At 42.1% G+C, this 18581-nt stretch overlaps 1 protein-coding gene across 12 annotated transcripts in view; it reads right to left on the bottom strand.

Moving 5' to 3' along the window:
• ADNP (activity dependent neuroprotector homeobox) overlaps positions 1 to 18581 on the bottom strand; it is a 64117-nt gene that overhangs the window by 27756 nt on the left and 17780 nt on the right. For 6 of the 12 annotated variants that reach the window (XM_089769677.1, XM_075901194.2, XM_075901195.2 and 3 more), the window contains one exon: positions 17261 to 17344. The exons of 2 other annotated variants lie outside the window; for them this stretch is intronic. In XM_089769677.1, the coding sequence (XP_089625803.1) occupies positions 17261 to 17344 (84 nt within the window). Of the gene's footprint in view, positions 1 to 2308; positions 2437 to 17260; positions 17345 to 18581 lie in introns of all 12 variants that reach the window. 4 more of the 12 variants (XM_075901196.2, XM_006129445.4, XM_006129446.5 and 1 more) reach the window with 3 other exon arrangements.

The raw sequence follows: 18581 nt of genomic DNA, 5'->3' as shown, positions 1-18581 counted from the left end.
AGGACCTCGGAGTCCTGGTTGATCACAGGATGACTATAAGCCGCCATTGTGACATGGCTGTGAAAAAGGCTAATATGGTCTTGGGATGCATTAGGCGAGGTATTTCCAGTAGGGATAAGGAGATGTTAGTGCCGTTATACAAGGCATTGGTGAGACTTCATCTGGAAGACTGTGTGCAGTTCTGGTCTCCCATGTTTAAAAATGATGAATTCAAACTGGAACAGGTACAAAGAAGGGCCACTAGGATGATCCGAGGAATGGAAAACCTGTCTTATGAAAGGAGACTCAAGGAACTTGCCTTGTTTACCTTAACCAAAAGAAGGCTGAAGGGAGATATGATTGCTCTCTTTAAATATATGAGGGATAAATACCAGGGAGGGAGAGGAATTATTTAAGCTCAATACCAATGTGGACACAAGAACAAATGGATATAAGCTGGCTATTAGGAAGTTTAGACTCAAAATTAGGCGGAGGTTTCTAACCATCAGAGGAGTGAAGTTCTGGAACAGCCTTTCAAGGGAAGTAGTGGGGGCAAAAGACCTATCTGGCTTCAAGTTTAAGCTAGATGGGTTTATGAAGGAGATAGTTTGATGAGGTAACATGATCTTGGCAATTAATTGACCTTTCACTATCAGTGGTAAATAGGCCAATGGTGGGAAGATAGGAGTTACTATAGATAACTTTTTCCTGGGTGTCTGGCTGGTGAGTCTTGCCCACATGCTCAGGGTTCAGCTGATCGCCATATTTGGGGTTGGGAAGGAATTTTCCTCCAGGGTAGATTGGCAGAGGCCCTAGAGGTTTTTCGCCTTCCTCTGTAGCATGGGGCACGGGTCACTTGCAGGAGGATTCTCTGCATCTTGGGGTCTTTAAACCATCGTTTGAGGACTTCAATATCTGAGATAGGTGAGAGGATTATTCTAGCAGTGGGTGGGTGAGATTCTGTGGCCTGCATTGTGCAAGGGGTCAGACTACATGATCATAATGGCCCCTTCTGACCTTAAAGTCTATGAGGATGTAGAAGCTCTTCTGCCAAAAAGTCTGCCTTGCTCAGTGAATTGTCTTAGAAAGCTGAATCTACCTGATCCTTAAAAATTTAAAGCCATTGCATTTCACTCAGTTTAATTACAGTGGTGGCTGTAGATTGGTGTAACTTGCAAATACTGAATCACTAACATTAGCAAGATCCACTGTTAAGGCCCATGATTGCTGAAAAAACGTACTCAAGCACCTTCAGTGACCATCACTACATTACTCCACGTTCTTCTTGCACAGCCTTGAGACAGAAAGGCATAAATGATGAGAATTTAGAATGAATCTCACCAAATAGCTGATTAAGCATGAAATTACTCCTGAAGCTGAATAGTCTTTGCTCAACCTAAAAGTTGCTAAGGAGGAAAGGTCCTGGAAATTGTCTATGCCTAGCATGTGGATGGTGGAAATTGTACTTATTGCTCTTGTAGATCCTAGATCTGAGGGTATGTCTACACTACCCCGCTAGTTCGAACTAGCGGGGTAATGTAGGCATACTGCACTTGCAAATGAAGCCCGGGATTTGAATTTCCCAGGCTTCATTTGCATAAACCGGGCGCCGCCATTTTTAAATCCCGGCTAGTTCGAACCCCGTGCCACGCGGCTACACGCGGCACGGAGTAGCTAGTTCGGATTAGGCTTCCTAACTCCTCATTCCACGAGGAGTTCAGCTAGTTCGGATTAGAAGCCTAATTTAAAACGAAGCCTTTTTTAAAACGAGGAAGCTCTAATATAGGCTGCATTGGCTGGTAATGGAGAAGCAACCTGGTACTTTCAATTGCCAACAGAAGCCAGCACTGTGTCTTGACATTCTGGGCTGTTATCCCAGTAAGAGCAGAAGATACCCACAATGAAGGCTCATATTGTGCCACAACAGCTGCTGCACTTTGGCAATACCCTCCCTCCCCTTGCTTATTTTAAAAGTTAGAACTGGAAGGGAAATAAAACATTAACAACTGTACTGAAAATCCAAATATGAGAGAGATTGTTGAAAAGGAAAGCAGCAAAGGAGAACTGAAGAAACAAATAAGGATTAGTGCTGACTGGATAGAGGTAGCCCAGACTTTACACATTCATTGATTTCCAATCCCTACTGGATGAGAAGGAAAAAATATGTACATGCTATTATTATTTATCATGTATTGTATTATTTTTTTAGTAAAGGGTTGTAAATGGCACTCCTCAACTATATAACTCAAAGTGATTTCCAAAGTTAATTACAATACTCTTCCTATTTTTAAGATAGGGAAATTAAATACAGGGAGGTGAAGTAACTCACCCAAAATCCCAGAACAGCTGCGAACAGAACTCCAGTCCCTATTCGATGGGCCACACTGCTTCTCCATTTTACCGTTTTAGTGGCACGCTGAGTGCAGAATAGATTTTGCCAGTCTCCTCACATTCATCCTAGTTATACATGCATAATAATTCATAATGTGGTAAGTAAATATTTAATTCAGTGATCCTCTATGTATTGAAATACCATGTATCTTTTATGCACATACAAAATCTATAGGGTCAAGGAGAGATGGTGAAAATCTGCTGAAATAATTCAACAGGAAGATTCCTTGAATGTTTCTATCATCTTTCATTATCAACCATAACAGTTAGATCTACCCATACGCAAATCTATTTTAGTTTATATTCACGATTTAACTTGCAATTTGTGCCAATTCCTCCATTTCCGTTTTCTCTGCCTATTCTAGATTTGTGTCCTACCAACAAGCACAATGAGAAACCCATGCTAATGAACTGTAGTTCCACTAAGTTTGCCTTGAAGGACCCACTTTACACTAATATCCACTTTTAAAATCTATGCACAATACTCCAGACTGAAAAAAAAGGTTGCTTAATCAGAAGTATGATTTTACTTTCCTTCTAGTAGTACCTTTCCTAAAAGCTCTTGGTAAAATCTACATTACCCTCTAAAAGACCTTAAGAATCTCTAAAAAATCCTAAGTATCAATGAAACTTGAGTAGTTTGGTAAAACTAACTGATCTACATTGTATTTCATATACATGTCATAAATGTCACCGATCTACTATACACTTATGCCAAAACAATTTCCAAGTTATTCTTCCATGGTCTATCAACATGACTGAGAAAGACAGGCTATGATAGAACTGGATGTGTCCATTAATTTGTGAACTCCATTTTGTATTGCAACCTTAATTTACTAATGTACCCTCCATTTTGAATTAGAACATCCATTTTGTATTAGGGAGAATGGTTGAGACACCATCACAGGACAATCTAGGGCCATCAACTTTAATGGTTTTGAGCTGGTAGCCGAGACACTCTACACAGAAGCCTGAACTGCTGGTCTATACTGGGAACTACCATCAGCATAGCTATGTCTCTTGGGGTTGTGGATTAGTGTTGCTTAGCGTTGTGTGCTTAGCATTGTGGATTTTTCACACCCATGAGAAACATACCTACACTGATGTTAGTTCTCTGACGTACACAGTGCTAGGCTGATGGAATAATTCATTTGTTAACCTTGCTACCGTGAACTGCCTATGCTGACAGCAAACCCCGTCCCTTTGGCATAGGTAGTATCTACATTGCAGTGCTAGAACAGTGGAATGCTGCAAATGTGCTGCTGTAGCAGTTTAAGTGTAGAAATACCCTGGAGGAAAGGACTGATATTTCCCAGCTGGAGCACAGGAGCAAAAACAGGCAATGGCTACTGGGAAGCAAGAGGGCTTTCCTCTGAGCAAGGGGGCCATCCACTGCCACATGATGGAAGACCAGACTGATAAGACTCTGGACTCTCAGGGCAAAAGTTGTGACTTTGCAACAATTGCAAACTCTCTTAAAGAATTAGTGTGTGGTTAATAAATTCTTTTGATAACCCTATATTCCTTACTTACCTGACACACTGTCCCTGAAGGAGTTAATCAAGAAGCTACAGTGAAATGGAACACTGATGGAACATGTATAAGCAAGTGAGGTTTGTGGTTTTGAAATTGATAGCAGCCAGGCTAGGGAGCCCTACATCCTAAGCAAAGGTGGCAGACAGGACCTGAACCTGGGAGCATCCCATGCCTAATGCTAAGAACAGTGACTCTGCAGGATTAGAAGCAAATGGGAGCCAGTGGCTCTTTTCACAACCAACTGGTGTCTATCCAGAGAAGGGAAAGTGTCAAATTTGCATATGAAGGTCAATTCCACATTCTCTGTAGTTGGCTTGTGAAATTCCTTTGTAGAAGAATGGCTACTTTTAAATCCATGATTGAGTGTCCAGGCAGGTTAACATGCTCCACTACAAGTTTATGTGTGTACCATTTCTGATATCTGACTTATAAGTCCATTTATCCTGTGTTGTAGAGACTGTCCAGTTTGGCCAATATACATGGCAGAAAGGCACCGCTGGTACTTGATGGCACATATCACATTAGAGGCTGTGCAGTTGTATGAGCCTCTGATGTGGCTTATGTGGTTAGGTCTTGTGATGGTGTCACTTTTATAGATGTGTGGAGAAAGTTGGCAACGGGGTTTATTGCAAGGGTAGGTTCCTGGGTGAGTGTGTCTAAGGTGTGAGATCACAAAGTTATTCCACTTTCTACAGACACATGACAAGAGCAAAAGAAAATAAGTGTTCTTATTAGGCAAATGGAATTTACCTATAAGAGGAATTTTAAACCAGTCCTGTACTCTACATGATATTGGCAGCTCAAATTCCTCATTCAAGTATTCCAATATTTAAATCTACTCACTCTTGTTCAAACAAACTCCAAGTGACCTTCAGCTTCTCTTCCTAGCTCTTAAATTCCAGATGAAGAGGCAACTGCAAACATGTAGTGGCCATTTTAAAATAATCTAAAGTACTGCAAATAGCACCCAGCCTCCTTTATTAATTTCATTTTCTTTGCCTGGTAATGCATGTGCAGATGTGTACCACAGATAGAAACACATGCTGCCAGCTGTGGGCACTCTGCTAACCTGAATTTCTCCTGGGTGGCCGCCTAAGTGCACAACTTACAGGGAAAAGTGCTCCAAACTAATGTAGCCATGTAATCCAATCCCCCTAGCAACAGTTACTACATTAAAGTCAGTACCCAGTCAATCACTTCAAAGTAATGGGAAAAAAAGGGTGTTTTGCAAGATTACTAGGAAAAATACTATGTATTAGAAAATGATAATTAACACTATGTACTTAAAACTCAGAATAGACAAGGACTGAAAAGTCAATGTTGTATACAGTATTAGAACATTTTTACAGTGTTTTCTTAATCTAGATAATTCCTTGGAAGGTAAAAGCCCTTTGATTAATACCAATTTTCCACAAATTCAAAATAAAACAAAATAACTAAGGCTGTCAAATGATTAAAATAATTAATCCTGGTTAATCACATTGTTAAATAACAGAGTACCACTTATTTAAATATTTTGGGTGTTTTCTACTCTCAAACTATACAGTGTTCACTTTGTAATCTATACTATTATAAAAGGAGAGGCGTCCGTCACGCCATCTGTCACAGAGAACAGACTTCTCACGAGACTCCCCTGCCTCTGGAGGTCGCAAGGCGCCAGAGGGGGGCGAGAGGTGCTGCACAGGCACTTTGTGTGCCTTTCACTTTCCTGCCGAGTTACCAGAGACCAACCAGCCACCCGCCAGGTAATGGCATGCGTCCTTCCCTAGCAGTGTGACCTCGGTGATACTCCCATGTCGCGGCCTAGCCCTTCTCACCTGCCCGGAGTGTGCCGGGACCCGAGCAGGGCTGCTTTGCCACACGGCCAGTGGGCTTGAGGGAGACTTGCACTCAAGTGGGGTTCGAGAGGCCCCGTCCCCCAAACAGCCCCCAGAATCCAGCTGCCCCCACTGTCCTGCCCCCCCCAGCAGCCCATTAAATACTTGAGTCAGCCCCTCAGTACTGCCCTGTGCCCAAAAACCCAACCCAGAAATGCCTTTCCCCTCCCACTGTGACCCTGAAATCCTCTCTCCTCCCCACCTCAGACTGGTTCAGCTAAGTTAGCGGAGGCTGCGCCTCGTCAGAGTGCAGGAAGTCCAGCCAGAGGGTCCAGGCAGCTGCATGACAGACTCCAGCAGCTCCACAGCACTCTCTGGCAGGTGTGAGTGCACGACGCACATGGACAGCACTAGGTGGAGGCGGAACAGCTGGGACACAGTCGTGGCAGCAGCGGGTCCTTCATGGGCAAGATAGCAGCCAGGTCTGAGTGCACTATAATTGGCAGACAGGCCAACCTGAGTGTACATCTACTGTCACAATGAGACAGTTAATGCTAGTAAAAATAAAAACAAATATTTTCATGGTAAAAAACAAAATAGTATTTTTCAATTCACCTGTGTCAGCTCAATTCCCCAACCTGACACTCCAAGTGCAGAGATGGGGAGCCACCTAGTAGAATAAACTCTATAAAACCTGTCTCTATGACTCCCAGAGACAAACTTGTTCGATCTTAGTCCCTCTGAGATCCAAAAAGACAAAGACTGATTTCTTGCTGCCACCACACAAGTGAATAATATAACTTAAGGGCACAACAATCAACCAATAGTGGTTAATCAAAACAAAAAGGAAAATATTTTTATTATCAAAACAAAACTACTGTTGCAAGCATAGTAAACGAGTAGGTGTTAAATAGCCATGAAGTGACATAGACTCAGGGAAAATCCCTGGGCTGTTATCCTTAGTTACAAAAAAGAAAAACAATGAACCAGCTCAGACATGATTTCCAAACCCCCAAACAAGGAAAACAATAAAACCTGACAGACTATCTAAAATTTTCCCTATTCACACATTTAAATAAGTCCATTCCTGGGAAAGCCCGTTTTTTGCATACCTGGAAAAAAGTGCTCTGATCTCAAAGAAGAGAGAAAGTAAAACCCCTCCCTCTCATTTTGAAATTCCTATGTGCATTTTTATTGTCTGAATGCCCAACCTCTTCCCTCAGGTGCATCTCCAGTTGCTTACCTGGAGAGTGAGGATAGGGTTAAGTCAGACTCTCCTTTGCAGTTCCTATTTATGACAATCTAATTAGTAGTGTAGTGTAATCTCTTTCCATGAAAAGTTGATCTTATAAATATAGAATTAAGTACAAAAAAACCCCTGCATTCAAAAATAAAATCATGTAAATCTTTAGAGTCTACAAGTCCACTCAGTCCTACTTCTCTACTCAGATATTCAAGTTTGTTTATATCTGCAGGAAATAATGCTACCCGCTTCTTGTTCAGAATGTCATCTGGGGTTTCACATGGCATTGTTGTAGCCAACGTCTCAAGTTATTTACATGCCAGATGCATTAATGATCCATGTAACGCCCCTTTATGCTTCAACCATCAATCCAGAGGACATACATCTACGCTGCCAACAGGCTCTGCTTGATAACAACCCCAAACAGTTGAAACTAACATAGGCTCATTTCCATCATTTGAGTCAGAAGCCACCAATAGAAGGTTCATTTTCTTTTTTGGTGGTGCAGGGTTTGTACTTTCCACCTCAGAATCTTCCTCTCTAGAGACTTCTGAAAGCACATTCCACATCTTATTCCTCAGATTCTGGAAAGCACTTCAGATTATTAAACCTGTATCAAGTGTGGTAGCCATCTTTAGAAATCTCTCATTGGCACCTTCTATGCATTTTGTCAAATCTTCAATGACAGTGTTCTTAAAACAAGCAACATGTTCTGGTTTATCAACAAGACTTCTATACCATGAAATACAGTAGTTTTAAAAAAATTTTCTCTTTAACTCAGTAGAAGAAAATTGTTGATGTCCATGACCAACATAATTGTATCTTTTGACTAGAGTTTGGGCTCGGGGTGGGGCTGGGAATGAGGAATTTGAGGTGTGGAAGAGTGCAGAGGTGTGAGCTACATCTGGGGGAATTAGGAGTTTGGGGTGCAGAAGGGAGTTCCAGGCTGGAGGATGGGGCAGAGGGATTCAGAATGTGAGAGGGGGCTCTTGGCATGGGCAGGTGGATGGGGTTCAAGGGTGGGGGGAAGTTCAGGCTCTGGGGGTGGAGGCTCTGGGATGGGACTAGGAATGAGGTATTTGGGGTGCAGAAGGGGATTCTGGATTGGGAGGAGTGCTCAGGGTAAGAGGTTGGTGCTTGGAATTTGGGCATGGGCTTATTTTTATCAGCTACCAGTCAGCAGCACAGAAGTCTAAGGCAAGCTTCCTGCCTGTCAGAGCATCCCAGACCACACTGCACCCCAGAAGCAGCCAGCTGCAGGTCCAACTCCAAGGGAGAGGCACACAAGCAGCTGTATGTGCTGCTCTCATATGCAAGGCATTGCCCCCACCCCCACCTCCCATTGGTGGGTACCCAGCCAATGAGAACATGGAGCTGGTGCCTGAGGCAGAGACAGCAGCATGGGGGCCACCCTGCCTAGGAGCCAGACATGCTGCTTCTGGGGCTCAGTGTGGTCTTAGGTGCCAGGACAGGCAGGAAGCCTGCTTTAGCACCAGTGTTCCCTCTAAGCTGCGTGGCACCCCCTTGCAGGAGCCCTGAGCCTCTGATTGGGAAGGGCTGGTTAGTCACCTGTGAAGCTGTGCTGCTGCTCAGCTTATAGGGAACACTGCTTAGCACCCCCACTGGTCACTTGCTCACCCTATAGGAAGACAACCCATTGACTCACGTTCTGTGACCCAGTAATGGGTTACGACGCATAGTTTGCAAACCACTGATGTAATATATGGCAGAATGCAGGTATAACACAATGCAGGAGACATACAATTCTCCCCTAACGAGTTGAGTCACAAATTTAATTAACACTTTTATTAACAAGCATCATCAGCATGAAAGCATGTCCTCTGGAATGGTTGCCAAAGCACACGGGGCATACAAATGTTTAACATATCTGGCATATAATACCTTGCACTGCCTGCTAGAAAAGAACCATGTGCCCATTCTCACTTTGAAAATAAGAAACAATCAACATTAGCTCCTGTAAATGCAAACAAACTTGATTCTCTTAGTGACTGGCTAAACAAAAGTAGGACTGAGTGAACATATATGTCCTAAAGTTTTACTGTTTTGTTTTTGAGCGCAGTTATATAACAATGTGCATTAATAAGGTGCACTTTCGCAATAAAGAGACTGCATTACAGTACTTGTATGAGGTGAACTGAAAAATACTGGTTTTATCATTTTTACAATTCAAATATTTGTAAAAATATAAAGTAATCATTGTATACTTTGTGTTCTGTGTTGTAATTGAAAACATAGAAAACGTCCAAATTATTGAATAAATTTCAATTGGTATTCTACAGTGTAGCAGTGCAATTAAAACTGCAATTAATCATGATTAATCTATTTTAATCATACAAGTTAACTGCAATTAATTGACAGCCCTAAAAAGAATATAAAACTAAAAATGAAAAACTCATCCTTCAGCAGCCACTCCTGAGGTTCCTATCCTGCAGGACTTTCTCCAGCTCTCCACTCCAGATATTGCAACCTGGTGCACAGGGTCACAGAACTACTCAGATTTGGCCTGCTGCCTCTTTGTCATGGCAGCAGGTAGCTAGAAAAAAATTAAGTGATTGGCATTGCAACCTGGTGCATCATTGTGACAGAGGGACAGCTGGGCCAAAGTGAGTAGAACTACGATTCATGCATCTGGTTGCAACACACAGAGCAGGGAGCTGTTGCAGTGGAACACATGTGGGTTAGGTTCACTCTGCAACAGCCCCCTGGACCTCCTAACCTTCCTGGGTGTCAGTATTTTCCCCTCCCACTCACTGAGAACAAGATCCAACACCTGGTGTGGATGAAAAAGTAACAAAATCCCCCCCCCCCCCAAAAAAAGATATAAAGAATGCCATGAAACTGTAAAAATAGCCCAATATTCAGTGAGAAAGGTAGAAATGCATGGGCCCAGGGAATGTACATCAAGTCACACAAAGGAGAAGAGGAAAGAGAAAGCTTCCCTACACACCCTCTTGCAAAGATTCTTCCCTCTTAATTTAATCTCAGAATGAACTAGTTTCTACTCCAGAATGAGATAAAACAGCACTTATCTAGTCCAGTGTTTCTCAACCTTTTTTTAATAAAGTACCCTCATTACAAAAAAAAAAAAAAAAAAAAAAAAAGTTAAGTACCTATAGTTTTCAGACACAACATTTTTTTCTACCATTGCAACATATTTGTTTAAACAACTTAATCGTAGCTGGGCAGGCGATGAAATGTTTGGGTATAAAAAGTACAAAAATAATAAAGCACTGTAAAACTTAACACAAAATTCAGTTTTCTCCAAATTTCAGATGTGTTGACGCACCCCCCCCCCCCCCCCAGAGTTGAGTACCCCTAAGGCAGTGGTCTCCAACCTTTTTAAGCACAAGATCAGTTTTTGAATTTAAGTGCAATCCAGGATCTACCCTCAGACCCAAATACCCTTGCTCCACCTCCTCTGTGCCCCTTATCCAAGATCCTACTCCTGCTCACTCTCTCCTCCCTCTCTCCTTTTCAGCTGGCAGGGGCAGAGGGTTGGGATACAGGCTCTGGTGTTGGGCTAAGGGATTTGGAGTGTGAGAGGGGCTCTGAGCTAGGGCATGGAGTTGAGGTGTAGGAGGGGGTTCAGGGTACAGGCTCTGTAAGGGAGTTTGAGTCCAAGGGGCTCAGGGCTAAGACAGAGGCTTGTGGTATAAGAGGGGGTTCATGACTGGGGCAGAGGTTTGGGATTCTAGCTCCTGGTGGACATTTCTTACTCAGGTGGCTCCTGGGTGGTGGTGCAGTGGGGCTAAAGCAGGATCACCCCAGCCCTGGCCCTGCACTGCTCTCAACAACGGCCAGAAAACTCCCTCCACCCCAAGTCCTGTCCTCCACCCTCCCCCACATTAATTCTGTGGAGATAGAATACAGGGTGGGAGGGAGCATCCTGACATCAGCACCCCCTGCTCTCCCTTCCCTGCCCTGCCCAGCAAGCAGGAGGCTCCGAGGGTGGGGGTGGGAAACACCGGCAGCTCCAAGGCAAAGGGAAGGAGATTTGCAGCAGTAAGGAAAGGGGCAGGAGAAGTGCTGTGCTTGACAGCCTCTTGGCCAAACCAGTCAAGATCACCTGTCAGAGGCTCCAAGATCTACCAGTAGATCCCGATCTACTGGTTGGTGACCACTGCTAAGGATACTCGTACCACTGGTTGAGAAACACTGATCTAGTCTACAAGAACCAGGCCCTCTACATAGAAGAATCTGAGGTCAAGTCTACACTAAAGGGGAAGCTCGAAATAAGACACACAACTCCAGCTATGTTTGTTATAAAGCTGGAGTTGATGTACCTTACTTTGAGTTTCCCTGCCACCCCCACAGCAGGAGCAGGAATACCAGCCACCAAGGGGTGGGCCTCTGAATTTGATTCGGCAGGTCTTTCTACACCCACTAAATCCAATTCCAGGACATCAATCACAGCAGTGTTGATCTTCCCCCTAGTGGAGACATGGCCTGAATCCATCATCTCTGTTACTCCCAGGTAGAAACTACAGTGAAAGCTTTGTTATCATGGGGGTTGCCAGTTAATTAAACGGACTGGATAACAAACTTATTGCTCTGCTTGTCCTTTACCAGCAGATCAGACTCCCAGCAGTTCTAGGCAAACTGAAGGGCTGATGATTATGTCAGCCAGCAGTGCTAGCTGTCAAAAGCCCAGCACCAGTCAGCTGGACAGATGGGAGTCAGGCATGTGTGCCTGAAGACACAGTGATATCATGGCTGGGGGCAATGCTGGTTAACGAAGTTTTCTGGTTAACAGAATGCTGGATAAAGATTTCACTGTACTACAGTCATTTTATAAACTCTTAATATTATCAAACTGAACAGAGTTTCTTTAATTTATAAAGAAAATTGCCCCTTTAGATTGACAAGTGTCTATTCAGGGAAAAATATTACATTTCTTACATTGAGCAAACTGTGTCATTCTTTAAATCAGGATGGTATATTCCTCTGACCTGAGAATTTCACCCAGTAACATGTCTCTGAGAAACAGAAGCATGAGACACTGACATTTTGGAAAGTTATTCAAAAGCTTAACTTAGCTGTTGATTATTCATGGCCTAATTGCACTTAAACAATGAGACAATTATATGACTACAGTTCTATAATAAACAAAAAATTATTAATGTCCATAATTCCACAATCTTTTAAGAAATGTTGTGTTAAAGCCTAAAGCCTACCAGATCGGGATACATTTACATGGAATCATTGCTTCACAAAGGAACGAAGCACTTTCTTCATGGTGAAGCTTTATCATTTAATCAAACCATTACTAATCCACAGTTTTACCGTGACATTAATAAGAGGTCTGTTTATGCCACTTGGAAGCTCTACAATTACCAGCATATTTGTAATTGCCAGATAGGCTTTTACATGTACGAACTTAAGACATTCCAGCAAGTTATCGGCACAGAACTTAATATGGAAGAAGCACTTTTTTTTTTTAAACAAAAGTGCACTTTTCCAAACCAAAGGTCTTTTAAAGAACTATATGACAACTATGATAATTTTATTTCTATTTAGAAATCTCAAACTTTGATATACTGAAGGGCTGGATACCCCAATGCTTTTTTAAAATTGACACTGAAGTATTTGCCCAGTAGGGAACCAAACATGCTTTAAGAAACAAAAATATGTAAAGTCAAAATCGCAGAGATGTTTTCACTCTTTTGTATAATTCTTGGTTTGCCTCACTTCCTTTGTGATATTTGTAGGGTTGTCAATGGACATGTGTTAATGCAGGGCAGGATTAATGCGTTAATTTTTTAAACATGTTAATCACAGGCATTAATGCTGCACTGTTTCTTTGAACTGCTGCTCCAGCGCTTCAACAGGGCAGTGCAACATGGAGCCCAGGATCAACTGGAGAGTCCCCAGCTGACCCTGGGCTCCATAGCAGCTGCCCCTTTGAAACACCAGAGGCAGCATTTTAAAGGGGCAGCTTCCGTGAAGCCCAGGGTTAGCTGGAGAGTCCTCAGCTGCCCCCAGGTTCCACTGAAATGCCGCACGGAACGCTTTGCGCTGTCCCTTAGAAAAGCCATCCTGGCTCTTCAAAAGGGCAGTGCTGTATGGAGCCTGGGGTCAGTTGGGGACTCCAGCTCATCCCAGGCTCCATGCAGCACTGCCCTGTTGAAACGCCACGGCTTTTCAAAGGGGAGGCATGTGCAATTAATCACAATTACATTTTTTAATCATTTGACAGCCCTAGATTTTTGTGCACCATCATCCTATACTTCACTACACAGCTGCCCACAGAGCACAGCAAGAAAAGGAAGATAATAAGGAAGAGTTGTTCTGGCATAAGAAACCAAAATTAGGAAAGAAGATCCAGAAAGAGAAACAAAAAGGGAGCAAAAGGAAGCAAGAGAATAGAAAGCAAAAGCATCAAAATAAATGTAAATTGAGTACATTTGTTAGTTAATAGCGGTGCTGAGTTTTCTTAGTACAGTAGACTTCTAATAATCCGGAACCTATGGGACCTAGGTGGTGCCGGATTATCAGATATGCCGGACTATCAGGAGGTACTATAAGATGGATGGGTGGGCGTGTGTGTGTGTCTGTGTGTGTGTACACACACACTGTATACGTTATATACTGTATATAAAGTGTTCTTAACCCTTTTGATTGTACATACTATATACAGTATACTGTAATGTTTTATTTATTTAAGCCTTTTTTTTTTTAACCCTTTTTGCTCAGTTCAGCTGCTGCCGCTGTTACCTTGTGACTCATTTTTTGCTGAAGCTCACTCACTAGGCTCTTGCCATTTTGATGCCGGACTATCAGGAATGCCGGACTATCGGGGTTTTACTGTAGATGGCTTGCTGAAATGTACATGTTGCGTAAGAAAGCCTTCAGGGTGGGGGTTGGTGAGGTGTCAAAGAAAAGTAAAGTATTAAGAATGTTAAATTGTAGATAATCAGCTAACCAAGTAGTTGATGGAAATTCCATTGACTATCTGATTAGTCGAAAAGTGGGCAGGAGTGCTTGCTATCCCCACTGCAGCTCTGCAGTTTAAATGTAGTAAGAGTTTGGCTCTTACTACATTTAAAAAGCAGAGCTGCAGCGCCGCTGCGTCTCTGCCTTCCCTGACCCATCCCCACCTGTGGAGACGGTACTGGAGGGAACCAGCTTTTAAGCCAGCTCCCCCAGCACCGGCTCCTGCTCCCCGCCCTCACTACCTCTGATAGAGAGATGGATTGGGAGGTGGGAAATGCAAGTACAGTAATTCCTCATTTAACACTATAGATGAGTTTCTGAAAATGTTCGTGCTAAGCGAAAATGTGCTATGCAGGGTCAATTTTCCCATTTAAAAAAATGGAAAAGGTGGGGGTTGCATTTCAGGTGGTGGTGGCGGCAAAGTCAGGTTTTTGTTGGTGCTGGGTTGTCAACATCAACATTAGATATCTAGCAACACAAGATAACTAGCAACACAAGTCACCGCGGTTTGTTAAAACACAAAGATAAACACTTGAGTGAGTGGAGGAGTGCTGTGACCACGTGTATTTATCCGCTCACGCATATTACCATTTTCACCAACTTATACCACTACGCGAAGTAGTCTGCCACTTGATTATTTTCGTGTTATTTCAAGGACGGTAATGTTATTCGAAAAACATTCCCAAAAAAATCGTGCTATTGCGAAAACGTGTTAAGCGGGCACGTGTTAAACGAGTAATTACTGTATTCACCTTGACTGCTCTTTCACATCCCTAGGAAGTATTAGTGCAGAATATTACGAATTGATTAAAGAAACAAATAGCTTTCCTTATTCTATTCCTACAGAGCTCAACAGAATCCAAGCTCTCTAACTCCTTAGCTAGTTTATGTGGAAATATGTAATGCTATAATAAAATGTTCTGGAAAGGTTAAAAACAGTGACACACCATATTTAAAGAAAAACACCACAATGCAACGTAATAGCAGTGATGCTATGGTTCTCACCTATTTATAAATTAATCTCAATCATTAAAGCACAAATAAATTAAAATAAATCACTTATTTGGATATTAGGGCTGAGGTTATCAAAGCTGCCTCGAATTGGATGCCTAGCTACCATCATTTTAATAGGAATTTGATGTCAAGACCCTTTAAGTGGCTTTGAAAATCTGAGCCTAAATGGGCTCAGATGGATTATTTGATGATTACCTGCTCTGTTCATTCCCTCTGGAGCACCTGGCCTTTTGCTACTGTAAGAAAACAGGATACTGGGCTACAGGGACTTTTTATCTGACTTATGGTGGCTGTTCTTATGTTCAGCCCCGCTCTTAAGTTCAATTACTGTGAAGACAGAAAACTGATAGATAATTAAATGGAATTTAATTGATCTCTGACCTCCTGTCTTTCCAAACATCACAGCTGTGTTACTATGTACTATCAATTCAGATGAAGCTTTGTTACATGGATGACATGTTTACACTAATGGTGTTTGCTGCTGTTAGTATCCCCTACGCAGACGTGCACCAGTCCTCCAAGAAGACAGCAACATCCCAAGCTATAAAGATGAGAGCAAACAAACTTACATACGGTACCTTCCCTTTATCAAAGTGCTCAATATTTTGAAACAGCAGAGAATGAAAACCTTCTGTGTATCGAACTGAATAGGGCCAGAATCTTCATAAGCTTAATTCCTTTGCCTGTGTCACAATTGGGATTTTATGAATGTTGCACGTCATTTTTGTAATAATGGGTAGAAAGGGGGGAAAAAAAAAAATCACATGAGATATAAAAAACAATTTTAAACAGAAGATGTGTCTTGCTTAGCTACTGTGCACTGCTATTTATTTCTATCAATTAAATGGATTTTAAACACTTCTTAGACTCACCCTTTAAAAATACAAATCTTAGACCATTTTTTTTTGTGGGCAATGGTAACTTCACACTAATTTTTATTAGGACAATCTGAAAACCAATAATTATGCTTCTGGGTGGCATTACAAATCATACACACGCTCACATGTATGTTTTTGACATTTTCCATTAACATTTATTTGATCCTTCTTTCTATGCTGTGACTATTTCAACTCTTGAAAGCATGGAAACTGAAAAGACATTTTAAGGATTTCAGTGACTTGGAATAGTGAAACGAACTACCCAAGAAAGTATCCAATCGGTGTGTACACACAACAGGTGGGCAAATTTACAAGCATTTATATGCCCTGACCGTCTTCTTTGCCCAATTGTGATTTCTGAGAATAATGAAAAGTGTAATAATCTCTATGCATTTGCACTCGAAGTGCCAATCTTGTATATCCTATTAATATAAAGACCATCAAGTTGGAGTTGGAATAAATCCTCGCTTATTTACCTTCGAAAGCATGTTTTTATAAGCAAGTTACCATGCTACACTATTCAGACACACAGGAAAAACAAATCTGACATTTAACAGGGATGAACTGACTACTTCATCAAGCTACTTCATCAAGCTATTTCTGACAAACACTACAAGTTGGACCTCCCTGGTCCAGTACCCTTGGTACCTGAGCACACCTAAACAAGGGAGTTTGCTGGGCCAGGGTAGGTCAGGCCTTGGACTCTCCTGGGACTCCCCTCCTGGCTGCTGGCCTGGGCCTGTGTGCTGCCACCAGGCCTGCTGGCAGAGCTCCACTCCCAACCACTAGCCCCACTTTGGCCAGAAGGGTTCCCTTTCCCGGCTACAGGCCCCATTCCAGCCAGAGGTGCTCCATGCTCCAGCTGGCCTTGTTCCATGCACCCGACCCCACTCCAGCCAGCAGTGCCCTGAGCCCGACAACCAGACTCACCCCGCCTTCCTGTCCTCAGCCCCACTCATGTCAATGGGACTCTCTGCCCTGGCCGCTGGCTCCATTCCAACCTACAAGGCTTTGCACTCTCCCTGCCCCTGGCCAAGAGCTCTGGTCCAACTCCCTAATCCCAGGCCAATGGCAACCTCTGCGACTGGGTCTATCTATAAGGGCAACATATATAGACCTGCCAGACTACAGATGTTGCTGGACCAGAGTGTCCTGGACCAAAGAGGTTCAACCCGTATTACAACCATACTTTTTGAACAAGTAGCTTTTTATTCAGAAGCCTGTCTCCTACCTTTATATCAAACATATTAGCAAAAATTTTAACACCTGCATTGTGAAAGGTCAAAACAGCAAAAGAAACCACAGAGAATTTATACTACTACTGCTCTACAAAAGAGACCTAAAACTTCACACATTATGAAAAAATCTGTTCTGCTCTTATTTTTAAAATTAAGCTGAAAACTAGGTACAATTTATACAGTTTAAAAATTACTCCCCGAGACCCTCACCTTTAATATGGAGGTGCAGTCCATGGACATTATTGGTCTCATGCAATGTTCCATCTTGTTTCACAACCACTCCTACAGAGAAAACTTGACAATAGTCCATTATTTCCTAACAGATCCTAATCTTGTAACAGCCTGCTTTTTCCTGGGTAAAAGTGTCTTCCCTCTACTCAAAGTCCACTTTTTACTTCCTTCACTAACTTTTTATGAACCTGTCTTTGCTAACTCACCTCTCCTAGATACCTGTATTTGATCTGGCTAAATCTGCTGCAAACTACTCAGGGCACAAGCTTCTGAGGTGTCTTTACTGTGCAGATTATACCACTGAAATGCCAACATTCCAAAGGTTATATTCCCCAAATGATCTATGTAAAAAAGGAAGACCTCCAGATTTTATAGTGAATTAAAAAAAAAAAAAACCATTATCATTCTCACATATTACATATTTCACAATATGTTGTGTTCTCCTATCATCTCCACAACAGCAGACATACTAATCCAGAGTTGGTGGGGGTTAATAGAAATGGTAATCACAAAAGCATTTTAACATATCAAAGTCAAGAATAATATAAATGGATTAGCCAACATATTATCTATCTAGAGTCTGCTGTACTTGTAGGATATCTGTCTTGATGAGCCACATGAAGTCTGATCTATATAATAGCTGATTTGTTTTTAATATCTATAACTTCCAACTTCACTCAAAACGAACTGGAGAGAGGTAATCTCTGTTTACCAAATACAGTGCATTTTTTTAAATAATTGATTAAGCTACATTTCACTTTGCAGCACCCTCTCCTTTTAGTAGTTTCTCTATTAGGTAATTATTTCGCATGAAATACTTAACAGCACAACCAGGATTCAACCACCATATACGAGAAGCATCAGTACAATTCCCAAACTCCAAATCTTTAAAACAGATTTAATTTCTAATTTCTCCAGTGGCTGTAAACTAGCACTACATTATTGTTGTTTACTAATCCAAAACTTTATTTATTCAATACAATTTTCAGTGTACATTATCTTTAGCATTTCAACAGTACTTTGTTGGAACAAAACCAATAGATGCTAAAATGTGGGTATTTAACTAATCGAGTAGTTGATAGAATTTTTACTGATTACTTGATTAGTCGTTAGGCAGCCCAGCTCAGTTCTGGCTCATGGTGGGTATGGGACCAAACCCAGCTGTGATTCTGCAATTTAAAAGGCAGTAGGAGCTGAGCAGCATGTCCCTTAGCTGCTACTGCATTTAAATTGCAGAGCTGCAGCAGGGTTTTGTCCCACATCTGTACGAGCTGGAACTAAGCCGGGCTATCTGCCTAGC

This window comes from Pelodiscus sinensis, chromosome 17 (assembly GCF_052426305.1).
Source record: "Pelodiscus sinensis isolate ZL-2025 chromosome 17, ASM5242630v1, whole genome shotgun sequence".
In the NCBI taxonomy this organism is placed as follows: domain Eukaryota; kingdom Metazoa; phylum Chordata; order Testudines; family Trionychidae; genus Pelodiscus; species Pelodiscus sinensis.
The sequence above is the reverse complement of the archived record's forward strand: the minus strand, read 5'-3'. Positions and strand labels throughout refer to the sequence as shown.